This window comes from Mastigoproctus giganteus, chromosome 6 (assembly GCF_048544385.1).
Source record: "Mastigoproctus giganteus isolate SK-2022 chromosome 6, ASM4854438v1, whole genome shotgun sequence".
Lineage (NCBI taxonomy): Eukaryota > Metazoa > Arthropoda > Arachnida > Uropygi > Thelyphonidae > Mastigoproctus > Mastigoproctus giganteus.
The window spans coordinates 43,318,499-43,340,750 of record NC_143580.1 but is presented as its reverse complement, the minus strand read 5'-3'; the positions used below and the strand labels follow the sequence as shown (position 1 = coordinate 43,340,750).

Genomic DNA, 22,252 nt, shown 5'->3' with positions numbered 1-22,252 from the left:
GTCACAAAAGAACTGGATGCAGGGAATAACTTTGATATTATATACTTGGATCTTAGAAAGGCTTTTGATACTGTTGCACATGGAAGACTGCTACACAAATTGGAGCAGTGTGACATTGGAGGCAAATTGCTGCTATGGATAAAGGGGTGGTTGAGGGGGAGAAGACAGAGTGGTAATCAATGGACACTGCTCATTGTGGACTAATGTTATTAGTGGAGTCCCTCAGGGCTCAGTGTTGGGTCCATTATTGTTTTCTGTATTTATAAATGATATTGATGATGGTATATCAAGCTTAATGTCCAAGTTTGCAGATGATACAAAGGTTGGCAGGGTTGTCAAGGACACTACTGACACTATGCTGCTGCAACAGGATCTGGAAAGGTTGAGCAGATGGGCTGAGAGGTGGCAAATGAAGTTTAACATTGACAAATGTAAAGTACTACACATGGGAAACAGCAACCCCAGAGCAACGTATCAAATCTGTGGTACTACACTGACAGTGGTAGAGAATGAAAGGGACTTGGGGGTGGTTGTGCAGGCAGATATGAAGTTCTCTGACCAGTGCAGACGGGCTGCAAGAGTAGCTCATGGAGTATTGTCAATGATATACAGGAATTTTTCCAGCAGGGATAAGGAGGTGATTATTCCATTGTATAAGGCAATGGTCAGGCCACACCTAGAGTACTGTATACATGTCTGGAGGCCTCATTTCAAGAAGGATGTAGAGCTGCTGGAACGAGTACAGAGAAGGGCAACAAGATTAGTGAATGGAACAAAGGGGTGCTCTTACGAAGAAAGGCTTAAGTTTTGCAAATTACAGTGTCTGGAGACTAGGCACCAGCGAGGTGATCTGATAGAGGTGTATAAAGCCTTGAATGGTTTAAGCATGATCAATGCTGATGGGATTCTTCCTCTAGCTCAGAAAAATCACCTGAGAAGGCATAAATTCAAATTGAGGAAAGACAGATGTAGGACAGACGTGAGGAAATTTGCCTTTAGCCAGCGGGTGGTTGGTTGGTGGAACAGACTTCCATCCCTTGTGGTGGAGGTTGATAGCCTAAATAAGTTTAAGGCTCAGCTGGACAGGTATTTGGAACGAACAGAGGGGTGAAGTGGGTTTTTTTTTTTTTTTTTTTTGGCTGATGCTGCATAAGCTTGCTTTCTTGCATCAAATGCCTCTACTAATGCTAATGCTAATGTCCGTCCAGCTCAGCCTTAAATTTATTTAGGCTATCAACCTCCACAACAAGAGATGGAAGTCTGTTCCACCAATCAAGTACAGTCAGTCCTCGTATAGCACGATAGTTGTGTTCCTAGAAACCCTCGTGCAATGCAAAATCGTGCAATACGAACAACAGGCCCTATGGGAAAAATAGGGTTAGGTGCCAACCACCCAAGATTGAACCACACATTTGTAACCAAAACATTACCAAACACAATAAATAATCGTAATAAAATACGTATTTCATTACGACTATTACGTAATAAAATATTGCTAATTCTTTTGCTTCTATCGTAAGCAAACTTGTTTTTTTGTTTGATTTTCTATCCAAACAGATGACAGCCGTTCCATCTCTTCCAATTCTTTGTGTCTTAATCTAATGGATTTTAATTACACTTTGAGTTGTTCCTGCTATGAAAGTTGTTTTTATTTTCTCTGCATTCTTTGTAATTCTCGGGGTTGCCTCATTTAGGTCTGTAGCACGTGCAATATCACATGGTCTTTCATTTCGCTCAAAGCGTTTCACAATTTCATATTTTTTCTCTATCGACAGAGGCAGACTGGCCATAAGCCTTACCGGGGAAACCCCGGTGGGCCGGAGGCCGGTGTGATTTTGGCCATAAACGCTAGTATGAGGCCACTATAAATTTTCCCGGGTAAGAAATTTTGACCCAATCCGCCTCTGTTTATCGATATTGCTTTTATTTTTCTCTCTGCATCTGTAGTGTCTTCACCAGGATGCTTCCTTTTCACACCTTTTAAGTATTTTACTCATTTTTAGGGAATAAAGCAAAATTACAAAACGAGGAGGCACGCTTGATACACATAAACAAAGCTGCATGTGTGTAGCAACTGAATAAACAACACCGTAAAGGCAGAGATACACTATTAACACCTCACATTTTACTAAAGCACATTTCTAGGGGTTACTACCATAAAACAATAAAAACAATTTCCAGTTGCGTTTCTGCTAGTGGAATCTGTTATAAACTGGAAGTAAACTCGATCCAATTGCATTTGCGATAATACCGATAGCTGGAATCGTGTGGGTTTTTACGTTATTATGGTGAAATGTGTTTCCCCTTCATTGATATAAGAAACATAAATACATTTTCAGAATCTTCTCTTTATTCCTATCGTGTTGCGCTCGGTTGGGATGATTCTGCGTTCGACTGCCATTTCTTGTAAACACAAAGGCAAATCGTGCATAAGCAAATTCGGTTCGTGTTATATAAGATATCATTCCCCTATTTATAAATTGTGTATGATCGAATTCGTGTAATGTAAACACGTGTTATACGAGGACTGACTGTACCCACTGGGTGAAGGCAAATTTCCACACATCATTCTACAACTGTCTTTCCTCAATTTGAATCTATGCCCCTTCAGGTTCTTAATCTGAGGAAGAATCCCATCAGCATTCTGCTTGCTCAACCGATTCAAGGCCTTATATACCTCAATCAGATTTGCAGAACTTAATTCCATTCCCTTTGTTCCATTCACTAATCTTGTTGTCCTTCTCTGTACTTGTTCCAACAGCTCTACATCCTTCTTAAAATGAGGCATCCAGACCTGTATACAGTACTCAAGGCGTGGCCTCACCATTGCCTTGTACAAAGGGATGATCACTTTCCTGTCCTGCCCTGGCAGCCTGTCTGCACTGCTCAGTGAAATTCATATCTGACTACACAATTATCCCCCCCCCAGTCTTTTTCACATTCCACTTCCCTGAGTGCAGTACCACACAGTTGGTATGTTTCTCTTGGGGTATTGCTACCCATATGATGTACTTTGCATTTGTCAATGTTAAACTTCAGTTGCCACTTCTCAGCCAATTTAACCAACTTATCTAGATCCAGTTAGAGTAGCATACTATCTTTACTGTCATTAACAACCTTGCAGACCTTTGTCATCTGCAAACTTGGACATTAAGCCTGATATACCTTCATCAATATCACTGATGAATACAGAAAACAACAATGGGCCCAGCACCAAACCCTGAGGAACTCCACTAATAACATTCGTCCATGAAGAGCAGTGTCCACTGATTACTACCCTCTGTCGTCTCCCACTCAACCATCCCTTTATTCATTGTAGCAACTTACCCTTAATGCCACATTGCTCCAATTTGTACAGCAGTCCAGCAGGTGCAACAGTATCAAAAGCTTTCCTGAAATCCAAGTATATGATATCAAAATTATTTTTTGCATCCAGTTTCTTTGTGACCACATCATAGTATCCAATCAAATTGGTCAGACAAGACCTCCCTTTAACAAACCCATGCTGTCTTAACTATTACTGCAGTCTTGTCTAGATGATCCTGCAATGCAAGAATTCTTTAACCAGTGATTCCATTATTTTCCCAGTAACACAAGTTAAACTAACTGGCCTATAGTTACTTGTGTCACCTTTTGAACCCTTTTGGGAATTGGTGATACATTTGCACACCTCCAGTCCATGGGGACCTCCCCTCAGTCCAAGGAAGATCTCATAATTCTGAGCAGTGCAGACAGGCTGCCAGAGCAGCTTATGGGTTCTTGTCAATGATATACAGGAATTTTGCTAGCAAGGATAAGGAAATGATTATCTCTTTGGTCAGGATATACCTTGAGTACTGCACACAGGTCTGGAGGCCTCAATTTTAGAGCTGCTGGAACGAGTACAGAGAAGGGTAACAAGATTGGTGAGGGGAAACAAAGGATTGCTCTTACCAAGAAAGGCTTAAATTCTGCAAATTGCAGCTTCTGGAAACTAGGCATCTGCAAGGTGATCTGATTGAGGCATATAAGGCCTTGAATGGTTTAAACAAGCTCAATGCTAATGGGATTCTTCCTTGTGCTTAGATTATGCACCTGGGGGGTATAAATTTGAATCGAAGAAAGATAGTTGTACGAGGAGCATTCACTAAATTATATGAAAGAAATGAGATAGTGGCAAAAATCTACTTTTATTTTTCAATACACTTGTTCCACCTTTGTTGGCAATGAAGAAATACCAGACAAATAAAATTCTTTGTCCTGTCCATCATAGAATGTAAAAACAGCAGATTTCAGTTCATTATAATCAGCAAAGCGACACCCAAGTATGTTTTTCTTGAGGTTTCAAAAGAGGAAATAGCCACTGGGGGCCAGATCTGGACCTGTAAGTTCTGTAAATTCAGTCTCTCAAAGCAGCAACAGCATCATGTGACCAGTGAACTGTTTGTTGTTTGGTTTTTAGGAGCATTAGAAACTAAGGCCATATTGCTCCGGGATATGCGGTGGTCATTCCCTGACCTTTCTGCATCCTCCGTATTTGGTGGTGATGGGCTCGAACCCCAGTCTAATCAAGAAGTGTGTGCTACGCACTGCTGCTCCTTCCCACCTGGCTACGGAGGTGCCTGACCAGTGAACTGGTGTGTTGACCTGAAGAGCAACACACCTCTGGAAAATTTTCTACAGCATATTTCCTTATATGCTGCACATATTTCCTTTATGTGCAGCATATTCCCTACTGCACATTCCCTTAGGATGTACAGTAGGGATGCATATGAATTTTCAGTGACTGTTTGCTTGTGTTCCAAGTGGTGAATGTACAAAATTCTCTGCGCATCCCAAAATATAGTGGTCATAATCTTGTGAGCTGAAGGTTGTGTCCGTAATTTTTTTGTGTGGGGGAGAACCCTTGTGCTTCTACAGCATTTATTCTTGTTTGGTCTCAGGATCCCAGTGATGAATCCATGTTTCATCACCCATAACAATTCTGGAGATAAAAGTTTCAGGATCCCTTCCATAACTGTTATGTTAGATGGATGGTTATAACTGTTCCCTCAGATATGTCACATTCCCTAGAAATTTGGGACATCTTTAAACATCTGTCATGCAGCACAAGGGTTTCCACAACTTGGCACATTTCTGGAGTGGTTGCTCTCACAGGCCTTCCTGGAAGTGGATCGTCTTCGACAGTCTACCCCACTTGAACTGTTTTGACCAGAGTTTCATCTGGTACTGTGAAGACGGATTGTTGCCATACACAGCCAACAAACTTTAATGAATTGCCTTTGGCCCATTCCTTCTTTGGTGAGAAACTAGATGACTGAACAATGCTCCAATTTCAGCAAATCCATAATTTGATATAGGTGTCTTCCTTCTTTCTGTTACAGCAGCACAACCTAAAATCATAGTGGGATCAAAATTAGTATGATTCAAGTAGAGATATGTAGAAATGCGATAAATCAAGAATCATCAAAATTTAACTACAGGAAGTACCTTATATAGATAATTTATTGAATGTCCCTCGTAGAATAGATGTGCAGAAATTTGCCTTTAGCCAGTGGGTGGTTGATTGCTGGAACAAACTTCCACAACTTCGTTTGTCGTGGAAATTGATAGCTTAAATTCAATGAAAAACTGGACAAATGTTTGGAGTGAATGGATGAGTAAAATGGGATGATTTTTTTTCTTCTTCTTTTGGCTGATGCTGTATGAGCTTACTTTCTTACATCATATGCCTCTGCTAATGCTAATGGTAAACTGCATTGTGATGATGCAAAGATACACACATTTGTTATGCCATCCAGATGTTTTCAGATTCAGATCTTTTCACTAGGCCCACTTTTGATTCAATTTCTTTAGAACTATCACTGTAATATTTTTCAGATTAGTACAACATTTTTCTACAGCATCAGTGTAAATAACGTTTTTCATAACAAAAAAGGTTATGATCATAAACATGCCAACAGGTTTCATGGACTGCCCCCCTGAAGGGGGCAGAGATGCGTTATGTTTCTATGGTTTATTATGCTTAAATTATTTTTGAGATGGTAGGTGCTTTTAAAGCAAATTCAGATGTCAATGCCAACCTATCTTTGTTTAGGAGTAAGGAGTTGAGGGAACCAAACAAACATGTCATGCCTAAATGTTCTTTCAAAATGCTTTGTAAGCTCACATAACTACAGCCTCTAAAAGTTTTCTGACCCTGAGATAGGGGTCATGTTCTGTGCTCATTATTCCACCTTTGAACCACTTATGTTAACATTTTGATAGTAAAATTAGTCTCCATCTTTTTTGATCACACCTTGTACAATTAACTTGCAAGAAACCAAAAGAAAGTCCAAGTCCAGAAAATTTTGGGAAAATGTGACAGATACTAAGGAAAGGACTAAGCACTGTGATGGAAATAAATTTAATAAACATTGCTAATCTTACTTTAAAATGCATAATAAAAGATTATTTCTGCTGCTTTATTATTTTGGTCTAATCATATTCAGTGAATTGGCAAATCATGTTATTGTATAAAAATAAAAAAAATATATATATATATATATATATATATATATATATATATAAAAGCAGTGCTTTAGATAATTATCAATACACTAACTGTATACTGTGGATGATTACTGTACCTAGATAAAATGTAAAAATGATCAACAGCCAAATATTTATCGAGGTCAATTTATTTGGTTTCCATAATATTTTCACATTATTACAATTAAGCCACTTGGCTCAATTACCAAGGAACTAGATTTTCTCAAATGTACAAGGGAAATTTTGGTGGGATCACCCTTGTCATAAATGAGACTTTAAAAGTTTTTTTTTTTTTTTTTTTTTCAAGCAGCCACTGATTACTCAAATAAGTTCTAAACTGTCTCTCACTACCCAGTTTAGGCAAACCAAGTGTTTTTCACACATACATCCGTACACGCACAGACACATACATACATATACACACACATATATATACACACACACACACACACACACACACACACTCAGACAAATTCTGCTTGATATGTTCGTGGGACTGGCCACTTCTGAACATTTAAACATAGCAATAATACAATCACAAATGTAACAGAACACTGGCATTGTTTGGAATCCACGATATCCATTCGTACAATGTTCTTTGGGGAGAAGAGGGGGAAAAAAAAAGAAAAAGAAAAAAGAAAAGAAATACAAAATAATCACATTACATAATTGCTTCTACATGATTTATAAGATTAGATCATTTATACAGTCAGTAGTCTAAGAACTATCATAACACTTGCATGCATTTAACTTAATGTCTGCCATATCATTGATTTTACACAAGTTTTCTATCAAAGACTTTATACAAAATATATGCACTTAATAAAGCAATGGCATCTTTGCACTATCTCAGAACACAAGCTTTATGATTATATATAAGAAAAAGAACTAGTATATTGGATTTCTACATATAATCAAGGAATCAAATTACAACCATATTGAGCACAGATGACTTCAGATCAACTATAAAGAGAAATCTGTACTTAAATTTAAGGCAGCATATACAATACAAGCAAAGAAGCTCCCCAACTTTATTTTTATATAAAAAATTGTTCCTTTAATCTTGAATCTCATCAGCATTCAAAAGCTTCTAAATTATTTTATATAAAACATCTAACTCTTAAAAAAAAATTAAAAAAAGAAAAAATATATTAATAAGTCAAAATAATTGCGGCAAACATTAATACACAACAGGTGCACAAAGTGAAGGAGCAAGCATTCCTCTCACTTTAACAAGTGTTACAGATGCTGGCATTTGGTGCAAGCACTCATAAGTGCATCCCTAGAACACAAAAGAGAGGATTAAAGTGATGCCACTGGTCTCTCTGGCACCATACCTGATGAAAAATGATGAATATTTCCTTTAGCTGAGTGTCATGCCTGTTGTGGTGATAAGGAATGGATTAAAGAACTGATATCCCATACCTGCAAAATAAGTCAAAGAGAAGTAACTATATTATTAAAAAACATATTAGTTCTAATTAAGAATGTTTACCTGTGGAAAAATGTTTGAAAGGTTTTGTTTTTATTATAGTAAACAGAAGTATCAGCTAGTATTTGGTAAGTATTGCAATAATAAATTTTGCTACATGTGGAAATGGTTGTTTTAAGCTGTCAGTCCAAGAAAACCATAAGCTAAATTGAGTAACTGTATATGGGCAGACAGAAGAGATTTTCCTACAATAATTATATATTAATAAGTCAAAATAATTGCAGTAAATATAAATATTCATACATGGCAAGTGTGCAAAGTGAAGAAGCAAACATCACTCACTTTAACAGCAGTGGATAAATACTTGGATGATTGCTTTCTACAGCAGCATGTTAAAGAGGCAACAAGGACTAACACTCTTGATTTGATTATCGGTAGTAATTATTCATGCATTAAGAATTTACAGATAAAGGAACCACTAGGTGGCAGTGATCACAGTGTACTGATGTAGGATTTACTTAAAGATGTAACTACCATCAAGGGTAAAGGGAAGGGTTTTTGCTTTCATAAAGGTGACTACAGTGGCCCCAGGGATTTTTTAAGTTTTATACAGTGGGATCAACTGATGTTACCAACAGATTAATTCTAAATGGCAAGCATTCAAGGAAGTAATCTTGGAAGCTACTAGGCATTTTGTTCCAACTAAGAAATACTGTTCTAAGTTCAGGCACAAATGGATGTCAGATGAACTAATGAGACTTGTGGCAGAGAAGAAAAATGCATGGGATGCATATAAATTATCAGGAGATACAGAAGCCTATGGTAGATATAAGTTAGTCTGTATCAAGTCACAAAGGAGGTTAGGCAAGCAAAGAAAGATTATGAGAAATCTTTGGCAAAGGATGCAAAGAAAAACAGCAAAGAGTTCTTTACTTATATAAACTCTAAAAGGAAGGAGATGAATCAGATTGGTCCATTTGATATCAATGTTTTGACTGTAAATGATCATTCTCAGAGAGCTGCCAAACTAAATGAGTATTTTGCATCTACATTCACACATGAGGAGTTATTCAAGGAGGAGAGGGCCAGATGTTTATCAAACTAACAGGGAGTTAAATGATTTTGTAATAACCGAGAGCAAAGTGGAGGAGAAATTGTTGAAATTAAACGTAAGAAAGGCACCTGGGGTGGATGGAATCTATGCAGTTATATTAAAGGAGGTGGGCAAAGGAAGTAAGCAAACCCTTAGCCATAATTATGAGAGCATCCTTGGACTCAGGGGAAGTTCCCACAGACTGGAGATGTGCAAATGTATCTCCAATTCACAAAGGGGGGATCAAAGGATAACACGAGTAATTACAGACCTGTTAGCTTGACTTCTGTTGGAGGGAAAATAAATGAGTCACTGGTTAAAGAAGCATTGCAGGATCATCTACATTCTAGACAAGACAGCAGTAATAAATCAGAACAGCATGGGTTTGTTAAAGGGAAGTCTTGTCTGATCAATTTGATTGGATACTATGACATGGTCACAAAGGAACTGGATGCAAAAAATAATTTTGATATCATATACTTCGATTTCAGGAAAGCTTTTGATACTGCTGCACGTGGAAGTCTACTGTACAAATTGGAGCAGTATGGCATTAAGAGCAAGTCAATGGATAAAAGGACAGTTGTGTGGGAGAAGACAGAGTGGTAATTAATGGATATGCTCTTCGTAGATTAATGTTATTAGTGGTGTCCCTCAAGTTTCAGTGTTGGACCCATTGTTGTTTTGTATATTTATCAATGATATTGATGAAGGTATATCAAGCTTAATGTCAAAGTTTGTAGATGATACAAAGGTTGGCAGGGTTGTTAATAACAGTATGCTGCTGCAACAGGATCTGGAAAAGTTGGGCAGATGGGCTGAGAAGTTGCAACTGAAGTTTAACATTGACAAATGCAAAGTATTGCATATGGGTAGCAGAACCCCAGAGAAATGTGCCAATTGGGTACTGAGGGTAGTGGAGAATGAAAGAGATCTGGGAGTAACTCTGTAGTCAGATATGAAGTTTTCTGAGCGATGCAGACAGGCTGCCAGAGTAGGTCATCGGGTCTCGTCAATGATATACAGGAATTTTGCGAGCAGGGATAAGGAGGTTATTATCCCCTTGTATAAGGCAATGGCCAGGCCACACCTTGACTACTGCGTATAGGTCTGGAAGCCTCATTTTAGGAAGGATGTAGAGTTTCTAGAACAAGTACAGAGAAGGGCAACAAGATTAGTGAATGGAACAAAAGGGGGTGCCCTTACGAAGAAAGACTTAAGTTCTGCAAATTGCAGTGTCTGGAGACTAAGCACCTGGTAGGTAATCTGATTGAATTTAAAAAAGGCCTTGAATTGATTGAGCTGGCTCAATGCTGATGGGATTCTTCCTCTTGCTCAGATTACAAACCTGAGGGGGCATAGATTCAAACTGAAAAAGACAGTTGTAGAAAAGATATGCAGTAATTTGCCTTTAGCCAGCGGGTAGTTGATTGCTAGAATAAACTTTCATCTTTTGTTGTGGAAGTCGATAGCTTAAATAAATTCATGGCAGAACTAGCCAAACATTTAAACGAATGGATCAGTGAAGTGGGAAGGGTTTTTTTTTTTTTTTGGCTGATGCTGTATAAACTTGCTTTCTTGCATCTTGTGCCTCTACTAATACTAATCAAAAGGGTTGGGTATACCTTGCTACAAAGAGTACACCCATGAACTTTGTTACTCCATATTATATGCTGTACTTAACTTTTACTTCAACTACCTCAATTAACCATGAAAAATTACTTTATGGTAGTTTTAATTTTAAACTCAATTCAGATGTAATAGATAAACTGTTATTTAGCCAGCTAATTGAATATTTAACTCATACAGAGAAGTCACAACTCTGATTTAAGTGGAACCAGTTATACTTCAGATAATTGAATGCTTAACTAATACAAATATTTTAGGTTAGCTCTAAGATCCTGCTGAAGTTTAAAAAAAGAAATAAAAAAAAAAAAAAAAAAGCCTCAACATGACAATGCCTGGTTATACAATAAACTCCTATTATAGCACTTTCAAGGGGACTGGCTCAAAGTGAGAGACTGCCTCTTTGGGGGATATTTTACAGTGTTTATGAAGCAATGGTTAAGGAAGTTCAAAAACTTGCTTGCTTAATGTATTACACTTGCTTATTTTTGTTGCATGCTTTTGAAAAGAATGAATTTTTAAAAAGATTTTATTAAACTAAAAATATCTTGAGTATTACAAAAACATGCTATATATACAAGTACTCTCATTAATGAGATTTATTGTTGATGACGCCACGTTGAACACACACCCAAAAGATACTAATTACTACACCAGTAAGTGGATAAACAATACTGGAGGGGTGCAGTGGGGGGATGAGAACTTTCAAAGGCAACTATAAATGGCTTGGCACTAAGTTGTAAAGAATGGCCTTTCTACCTTTAAAGCTTCAAGTTAAATATGAAATTAAAAAAATGACGCCATACCTGGGAACAATTTCTGCAAATTTAACTCTATTAACACTTTACCAAAATAAAAAATTATAGGAAGGAGGGTTATATCCAGGCTTATTCCTTCTTGCTATCTTAAAAAACCCACAATAAGTGGAAAAGCATTTAAAACAGGACACTACAGACAAAAAATGCATGGCATTTTATAAAACTGACCATGAAGAAAAGAGGATTAAAAGCAGGAGAAAGCTATAAGGAGCATTAAAATGGGAGTTTACTATATATGATTAATGTAAAAATGCGATTTTTGAGTAGTCACTGAAACTAACGCTACCAAATATTTTTCTTGGATACCACTGGAAGCATGCCAATTTAAACTATATATTTAGGTACTTCAAGTACATTTTTCCACATATTTGCTATCACTTTGTATAAATTTTCTCCACTGCTGAGGGAGAGCCTGTATATCCCTCTCATAAAAGTTATTGTCAACTTCCAAGAGCCACTTCTTGAGAGTAGTAGTTATTTTATTATTTGGTTTTTTTTTTTTTTTTAGGAGCATTAGCAACTAAGGCCATATTGCTCCGGGGATATGCAGTGGTTATTCCCTAACCTTTCCGCATCCTCCATATTTGGTGGTGACGGGCTCGAACCCCGGTTTAATCTAGAAGCGTGTGCTACGCACTGCTGCTCCTTCCCACCTGGCTATGGAGGCGCGAGAGTAGTAGTGACAAAAATGTCAATAAAGTGTTACCTATGAACAGGCGAAAGTCTTACATAAGCTCAGGACTGTACAGCTGTGGCAGAACAGTCCACCTAAATTTCATAGTCTTCTTTGTTAGAATATTAGTATGGGGCAGGAGGTCTCACACTGCTGAAGAAGAAATTTTCCTTTCTTCTCTTCCCCACTCTTGAAATTTGTGTCTTCAGTTTCTGCAGATTTGCAATCCACACAGTAACAAAATCAACTGCATGTTCCTGTTCCAGGAAATTCATAAGGATAACCTCTCTTTTTTTCTCTCATTCCAAAATAGATGAGATAAAGAGATAAATTTTTCCAGCAGATGGCTGAGCCTTGATAGCATCCATGATGATGTATCATCATGGATGCTATCATGGGAAACCTTTGCCCATGGTCTTATATCATTCCAAAAGATTGGCACAAGCCAGCATTCTCTGCTCCTTGTGATCTGGCATTCGTGGAACCCACCTGGCACACAATTTCCTGTCTTCCAAATTGTTTTCAGTGAACCTATTCCCACTATCACACAAATTTCCCAGGTTTTAATGTGTCCATCATTATGAATCACTTTATCCATTCACCTCTTATTTTCCACCACCACTTGAGTGCAAGGACAGCCTGACCTTGTCATCCTCCATTTTCAGACTAGTTCATTCATATCAAATTATGTGGTGTTTAAAACTCACAAATTATTGTGATAAGTTTAAATTTTTACCTGACACAATTACATTTTGTATGCAGCACTGCACAAATGGCAAAAAAATGAAGACAGTTTCAGAGAGGCTGAACCATTATTTCACACGCAGAGAAAAATCCAATCAATGTTCAAATATTATAATTAAAAATGATGAAATCATGCAAGAAAGTTTGGATTAATTGACACTAGGTTTTAACAAAACATATCACTCAGTTTCATCCAGGTATATCTGTTGAACCTTTCCTTAAATTTACATGGTTGTTTTTGATTTTTATGGCACATCAACTACTTGGGGTCATAACAAATCAATTCATATGGTTTATCATATGTTATATCAGTACAAGTGGCTATTTATGGGCCAGTTTGTATGTTGTGTAGGATGAAAAACCTGGTATAATTCACAAGAAACACCAAGTTAGGCTATCTACAACCTGAAGAAATCTTTAAAAATCCCTCCATCTCCAGTGGGAACTGATCCAAGACCTATCCTTTAAATTTACATAAGCTGGCTAACTTTATAAAGATTAGGTAGTATATGCTGTTCCAACAATTGTGCTGATACTGCAATAACATCATTTGAGTATGCATAGTATGCAATATAAATTGAAACAAACATAGAAACCATTACCACAGAAGGCACCATTTCCTCATCAGTTGATAACTACTGTGAATAAATGATGCATCAATGCATCCTTCTCCTTATAGGGGAAGTCCTATGTATTTGAGGTGTAAGATTATATTATACTGTATAATTGCATTAACAATTAGTGATTGATAGGATTACAGGGATATTTCAATGCAGTAATTGAAATCAAACTGAATTTTGTATACTTTACCACCAGTATTTGATTTTGATTATGGAGAGACTTTCTGCTCTCACTGAAGACTGGGCACAGAGTATTTGGTGCTAAGGCTTGGAATTATGTTCAACTTAGTGACAAATACTGTTATCCACAGTTCTGCTTAAGTTGCTAATATCTTTGTAAACTGTATAACATCACCAGAATATGTGAAGCCCCCATATGTTTAAAAAATCTGAGACAGACAGAACAGCTGTTTTGGAACTTACAATTCAGCTTTGAAATATGTCTACTTTATGCCAAAATACAAAGGCAGTTTGGCTAATGGAACATCTGTTTATTAAACGTTGTTAGCTACATATATTCAGTGCTCTGTTATCTCAAAAATGAATAAATTGTTTAAAAAAAAAAAAAAATCCAATACAAAATTAAAAACATTTAAGCTGCTTACCTTAATCACTCTGTCTGTACCTACTGTTAGCAAGTGTCCACGAATTTCATCAAGGTCCATATGTAAAATACAATGCCTAGCATCATGGAAAGTAGCCATGGCTTTACGGCTATTAGTAAAAAAATACAAAAGATTGAAATTTTAATGAATCTTTACAATAAAAATAAAATTTTCCAGTTAAATAAACTTAATTCGGAAAAACCTGATTAATCTTATAATAGTTAATACAAGGGATGAAATTATTTCAGTATTGGTGCAATTAAAGCTGTGAAGGTATCTATAAATTATATATACATGGAAGGAAAAACTCATGTACATATAATTTATCACACACAAATGTCTCTTACTGAGAGTGTCTACAGCCCTTAAACTAAAAAAAACTTACTGTTATTCAATCTGAATGGGATATTATTTTATCATACACCTGTGTACAGATACATTTCATGCATCAAAATCTAGTTTCCCTGGTTACAAAGTGTTTCTACATGTTTGTTTCAAAGTGTTTTATCAAATGATAAACACTTTGATATAAACATTTTAGTCACAGTTTAACCTTCTTGTAATTTTGCATTATTAATGCCTTTATAGTAAAAATATAACTCCCAACGTCACTTTTACTTGGCTCCTATCCATCAGAAATTTCTGAAGTCACTCATATACTTGGATGTATTTCATTGAATATGTACCATATTCTTGCTGTAACAATGTGTTTTAAATGACTGACTGCCAGCAACCCATCAATTTGTACATTAAAACTCCCTTACTATTTCTAGATAAGCATAACAATGATGTTTTGCACTCTTATCTCTGGGAGATTTATTATGATATATTTGTCTGGGAGGAACTTTTTGAATGTAGTTTTTTTTATATTTTTGTTAAGATAAGGCACTGAGTATTAATTACAAGATAAGTGTCTAATAACCATAACTGAATTTTAGGCTTTTAAATTTTACTGGTTTATTGAATTTCCTCTGAACAAGGTGAAGACAATATTAGCAGATACATTAACAGAAAAAAATACTAGTTCCTCTCATATGGTCATTATTATGCACATTAACATGCCTATTTGCATGTTGTGTGGGCTATAAAACCCGGAAAATCTCTATATTCTCTGCCTAAGACCAACTAACTGTATCCAACATTAAAGAGGCCTCTAAAAATTTCTCCAACTGACACCTCTCAAAATGAGTGATAAAAAAAAAAAAAAAAAAGTGATATGCAATGACAAACCTGCTACACTAACATCGAAGGTAACTACACACGGATGCAATCGTAAAGTAATGAGAAAACATGTCTAGACATGATCTGGCATGTTTTATGACAAATGGCTTTTTTGGGTTGTAAAAATAGATAATTTTATAGAAGAAAAATTAATATCAAACTTTGCACAAAAGTGACAAAATCAGCAAGACAATTCAGATGTTATCAATTCAGAATAATCACCTAAGTCGATGCAGATAAGATTCTGAAGCAAGAGTGACTGGTTTAAAGAAGGTAGAAAAGATATTAATGATGATGCATGAAGTGATGCCTAACAATTCAAGAATAATGAAAGATTAACCCAGCAGTAGTCATGCCCCATTTTGGATTTTGTGAATTATGCTTATTAATATGTCACCTTTTCTTAATCAATTTCCATACTTAATTATATTTAAAATTTCATAATGATTGAAAAAAAAAAAAAAAAAAAGTCACAGCCATAAAATATAAACATTCAATTATCTCTTCCATTTTCTACTACAGGCAATAGTTAAGAGCATGTTTAAGAGCTTCAGACATTTCAATTTTGCACATATATTTCTACTTGTATATTACATATTGATGCAGAAATATGCAGCAAGTTTTATTAATTCTGTTTAAAATCAAGGAAAAAGTGTCACAGTCATAATATAAACATGAAATTATTAGGTACTTTGATTTTAGAGTTGATAAACTCATTCAGCATACAAAAATTCATATTTATGTACGTGCACATATTTCTGATGTGCACAGATGGTGGTACATTGTCCAGTAGGCTGACAGGTTACAATTAACAACCTTTCGTTAGTAGGGTTAACTTTTCGTGTCACTATTTTGCGAACCAATATCAAATTTTGCATTAAACTGGGAAAATTGAAACAGAAACGTATGAAATGTTAAAAGCTGTTTATGGTAATGAAATATTAAGTTGTACCTGTGTGTTTGAATGGTATAAACGGTTCAAAGGTGGATGTGAAGATATTCGCGATGATCCAAAAAGTGGGCACCTGTCAACCTCTCGAAATGAGAATAGAGTTGCGAAATTTCAGGAAATTGTGGCAAGAGGTTTCTGTTGTTGTTGTTTGACCCTAAGAATGATGGTCGAAGAGTTGGATATGAATAAGGAGCTCTGTGGAAACTTCGTGCAGCACAGCCCTGTGAATAAACAGAAGCAACAAAGAGTGTCACATCAGACAAAGCCTTGATCCAGACTTGTCAAGTCAATCCCAACTTCTTGACTGTATTGTCACTGGAGATGAGTGTTGGGTGTTTCAGTATGACCCAGACCATGAAACGGACTTCAAAATCATTACCATTTCTGTAAACAACACAAAAAGTTTTGTTTACAGAAATCTGGGATCAAGACCTGCAGGGGAGAGGGTCAATGCTGCATTCTATGTACGGGTGCTTCTGACCGATTATCGAAGCACATTTCCTGGGTGAGGCTGCAATTTCAGGAGAAAGGCAGCTGGTTCTTGTTGAATGCAATGCCCACCCGCCCTTGTTGCGAAGACATCTTTGACGAAACATGGCATTGTACGGATTAATCATCCACCCTACTCTCTCAATCTAGCACCAGTGGACTTTGTCCCAAGGTGAAAACTGCCCTCAAAAGAAAGCGATTTCAGGATGATGAGGACAAAGAAAAATGTAACTGATGAAATGAACATCATCTCTTCGGACGCCTTTGTTGACACTTTTTAGAAAAACTTTTAGTATGGTGTAATAAGTGACTCAGTCAATTGGTGATTATTTTGAATAAAAATAAAACCAATTTTGGGTTCCTTCACTTTGTGTTCTTTTATTGCACCAGTCCTCCCCCACACACAAAGGGGCTCTGCCCCCTGCTTGCTTTGCTCGCCAATCTGCAAGCATGCTTTTCTATGTAATATGTAGAGGTACGATGGAGTAAGTCAAATCTTTTCTACACAAAAGGCACACCTGTCAAAACGCACTGATTGATATCTAATCAGGAAATGACCTATGTAATTATTTACCTGCATTTACACAGGTCACTTAGGAAAAGGTCTGGTAAAAATTCAGATCTTGGGTACCAGTCCATTGACTAAAAGTCAGGAAGATGGCAGTGATTGGCAAGTGCCACTCACTGTTTAACTCCGCACCCCTTTCCTCCTAGGTTGACATGCCTAGGGTGTTTATTCCCCAACTTGCCCCTGTTTTAAAATCGGGAACTTTTTTTCCAATTTTAAAACAGTGGGAAGGGGGTTTAAACACCCTACCTAACCTAAGTACTCCCCACCTCGACGACACAAAACAATCAGAAACAAAACACATTCACAATAATCACCCAATCACAGAACTTAACTGTACAATCACTCCATTCTACAACCATGCCCACTGCACAGAGACAAGTAGTACTCAAATATAGATTTCAGCCAAAGGCCTTTTGCTTCAGGTTCCATAATGCATGAGGAATATTGTTGCATCCAAAAGAGCAGGACTAAAATATTTACAAAATATTAAACCATTTAGAAATATACAATGTTCATTTATATACAAAAAATGTTACAATGGAACATCAAGACAGACAGACAGATGTTTTTAAAGTATCTTTGTTCAGGTGAAAGCTATTGTATAGGGGAAGACTGCTATATGTTGCAGATGAAAAATCAATCACTTGGTCACTAGAAAACTTAAGTGTGCTAAAAGAATACTTATTTAAATAGTGTATACTGTGAAATGTCATATTTATAATTGATTGTGAACAAAATGGAATAGTATAATGCTCTATATTTTGAAAAATATCCAAGAGACAAGAAAAAGAATATATCATAGATTTGTAAACTTTGAAAGGTATATGATAGTAAATTGGAGATATTATCGAGTGTACAGTGAAAAAGCAGGGTAATGAAAAATTAAAAAGATAATGGGTTCAATAAAGCAATGTATATAATGGATGAAATACTTTGCTATCAGGATCTGCCTTTAAGCAGATCCTGATAGCTGAGATTATAAAAAGACAATTTTTGTTCATTATAATTGTTGATGCACTTGGTAAAGATAAAAACACTTTGAAAACTACGAGAAGAAGAGACTTGCAAAGTTTAGAGACACTCAAATGGAAATATTTTGGGGAAAAAATGAAATATTTTTATAATCCATTTGGAAGCAATAATTTTAATTTTTATAATTACTTTACTTTTACTGAATAAAGATATTACAATATATTTGCATCAATACTTACTCCACATCAGTAATTATACTATGGCACTCATCACAGACTCGGACATCAAATTCATAACCCATAATGGGAATGCTACTTCGATTGCTACTACATTTATCACAAACTGCCTTACCACACTTTCTACAGTGATGCTGAAAATATGCAAAAGTAAAATATTATCCACATTAATATAATCTTATAAATAAATACAAACAAGCAGATGTTAAATACTAAAAGTACTTAACATCTGCTTGTAACTTTAAGTACTTTAGTACTAAAATTAATTTATTTATAATTTAGATAGAATCCAACCTGGCTCATACCGATTTGAACTCAAATCATATTACTGCATTAGTCCAATCAAGAGAAACATTCTGTTTCCAGCAAAGATTGATTAAGCTTGATCTTATGTCCACATTAGACTGGCAACTTAGGTTGAACTATAGATAACAAATATTGTTATATGTGGTTCAGTCTAAGTTGGCAACATCTTTTTAAATTATTATATTTTTATGTTAATTTCTGTGTTAAATATCCCCCACAATCCCATTTACACTCAGTGATCACTGAATTATGACCACCCCCATCCATAATGGACTATGCCAAAAAGCTTGCAGTATAAAAAGCCAAACAGCTTTGTACACTAGAGCAGTGGTAATCTGTATCCGGCCAGGCAAGTAATGCAACACAGTAAAGACACCATGGAGTTTCGAAAGTATATGACTGTGGGACTTGTGCATTGAGTGCTTCCATATTGGAAATGGCACGTCTTGTAGGCCGCTCACAGCACTATGGTTAAGGTGTATAAAGAATTGTGTCGAACAAGTCAAACCACCTCATGTCTACAGAACTGTAAAGGATTATGCAAGGTGGATGTTTGTGGTAAGCAAAGGGTGCAGCAAGTTGTATGGACATAACGGCAGGTCACTTTGTGACAGTTAACATTGAAATACAATATGGGGAATGTATGAACAATATCTCAAATAATGATGTGCCACAGACTCAGACATATGGGGTTCCACAGCAGATGACTCAATATACTCCTCTCCTCGCCGCTGATCATCGTCGACCACAAATGCTGTGGTGTCAACATGCTTGTTGGACACTGGGGGACTGGAAATGAGTGTGTGGTTGATTGAGTCCAAATACCTGGTGCAACATGTTGACAGATGCTTTCATGTGTGGTGCAAGCAACATGAGTCCTTAGACTCATCATGCATGGTACCCACTTCCAAGCAAGTGAGAGTTGCTTATTATGAGCATATTTTGCTGGCAAGAACGAGGACCCAGTGGTGCATATGAACCAATGTTTCACTGGTGAGATCTACCGGCAGCTCTTAGGAAACTATGTACATCCTGCCATGTTACATTTTTTTTTCTTGGACAGAAACGGGTAACATCGTCTTCCACGATGATAATGTGCCATGTCATCAGGCCCACATTGTGCACAAGTGATTCAAAGAACACAGTGAAGATATCACCCATCTTGATTGGCCTCCAAATTTACCTGACCTCAATCCAATTGAACACCTGTGGGATGTTTTAGAATGGCAAGTGAGGTGTATGGATATGCAACCATCACCTATTCCAACCAAGTGGAAAGCCTTGTATGCAGCACAGCTGAAGATCTCTATGGATGTCTCCAGACGTCTGAGGAGTCAATGACTAGGAAAATAGCGGCTGTTATACATGTGAACAGTAGTCCAACTCAGTATTAAGTAGGTGGTCATAATTCAATGATCAATCAGAGTATAATAATCTAAGTTACAAGCTTATACAGGTAGTGAGGGCCTAAAAGAATACTTAAAGTATTCTAAAGTAAAGTATTTGTAACAGGGATGCATCTTTCAGATGTCTGACTTAAATTGAAAACACTGAAGCTTATTTTTCCATTGAAATAACTGTAAATAGAGATAGTGTTCCTAGAAGATGCCATGTCCCACAATCTGGTGGTATATTCCAGTAGCATAAACTGTCATGTGGTCTAGAGGGGAGGCAATAAAGATAACTTTATTTCATCCCTCTGGGCCAATCTCAATGAAGGGTATCTTTTCAACTTTGTAATTCAGGTAAAGGTCACAATGAATTTCTGAAAATGTGATTATAGGGAATCAACAAAAAACATTATAACATTGGGAAAACTGCTTGAAGCAATCTGCCAAATCTTGTATAATACAAGTTTTATAAAGTGCAATGTCAATGTTATAGAGGGGGAGTCTGGGAACAAGCTTATAAGTGTGAAGAAATAGACTTCTTGAGCTCCTGTAAACAAGAAGTTTTTCTTACGCATTTTATCAAATTTTTGATTAATCAACATAGTAATTTGTGTTTTACAAATAGATTAAATAGGCTTAGTAGCGTTCTTTAGCTTATTTTTTAAATTTAGCTAGTAATTTTGTAAGTTAAGACTCGCTACTCATACCGCTATTGTATTGAAGTTTTGGGTGCGAATGTCGTAGCACGTACGCAATAGTGCAGAAGAATAATAGGGTTTTAACTGTAATAAAACAGTAGTTTGAAGGTTTCAATCACTTTTTGGCATATATCTTTTGTATTTAGCTATGGAGATAACTAATTTAACATTGTGATCATTATGGTATACTGTAACTTTGATAGTGTATAACTCGAACTTGACAGTGTAGGGTATAACATAAAACTAGATAGTGCAGTACGTATCACTGCATTAGCATAGTATAGTATAGTATAGTATTGTATAGTCAAGTGTAGTATACTATAGTCTATTAATCAAATAAAATTTATTAACCTTATTAATTTTCAATTGTTAATTAATTAAAATCTTATTTAAATGGAAATCATGCCCCACACTAGAGCAGCAAAAAATGTGCACAAAGCAGCGGGAGTGCTGTGGCTTGGGGAGAACCAAAGGGGACGATTCTCCAATGTATCACAACCTAAAAAAAATTTGCAACTTGTGAAATTCTTGCAGAACTTTCTGGAACAGGACGTGATCTAGCCAAGGAGGATATGTTGTGTGTGTGTGTGTGTGTGTGTGTGTGTGTGTGTGTGTGTGCGCGCGCGCGCACGCTAGGTGCAGAGAATGTCAAGAAATTAGGCGGCAACTCAGTGTTCTGATAGGCATCTATGAGAGTTTGAAAAGTAGGGAAGATGCCCTCAAAGGAATTAAAATGGGGACCCATCAAACTCTCAGCTATCCAACTCAATGCCAGGTGCATCAGGAAACACAGTGGCAATCTTCACGGCAGAATGAGCCGGTCCCACAGGAGCAAGTTATTGTTGGTGACTCTATTGTTAGGGAGACAGGAAATATATTGTGCAAAAAGGATAGGTGGATCAGGACCAGGCTATATCAGCTACAGGCAAAAGTAGATGATGTTCTAGAGCAGATGTCATTTTATAAGGACACAAAGGGTGACATTGTTATAAATGTTGGTAATAATCACATTAAGAGTAGAAGATCTGCAGACTTACTTAGCAAGTACAGGTCAATTTTGAAAAAAGTCAAGAGTTAGGGTTAAATTTGAGTGTCTGCAATTCTGCCCAGACATGATAGGAGGAAGTATATAATGAGATATGATATGATAGGAGGGAGTATATGACTCTTGGTATTGGTGTACTTTCATGTACGCTGGTGCTAGGAGTATGATAAATAAATTAGATGAATTTGAGGTGCTGGTGAAGACATTGAACTCAGATATTGTTGGGATATCAGAGACGTGGTGTCACACAGAG

The 22,252-nt window shown here is 36.6% G+C and overlaps 1 protein-coding gene across 1 annotated transcript in view; it reads right to left on the bottom strand.

Annotated features, from left to right (window-relative positions):
* Positions 1-6,809: 6,809 nt before the first annotated feature.
* Wdfy2 (WD repeat and FYVE domain containing 2) overlaps positions 6,810-22,252 on the bottom strand; it is a 134,276-nt gene continuing 118,833 nt past the window's right edge. The window contains exons 10-12 of the mRNA XM_090375094.1: positions 18,563-18,693; positions 14,119-14,227; positions 6,810-7,935 (exon numbers count right to left, since the gene is read on the bottom strand). Coding sequence (XP_090231220.1) covers positions 7,885-7,935; positions 14,119-14,227; positions 18,563-18,693 — 291 coding nt within the window. The 3' untranslated portion in view covers positions 6,810-7,884. The remainder of the gene's footprint in view (positions 7,936-14,118; positions 14,228-18,562; positions 18,694-22,252) is intronic.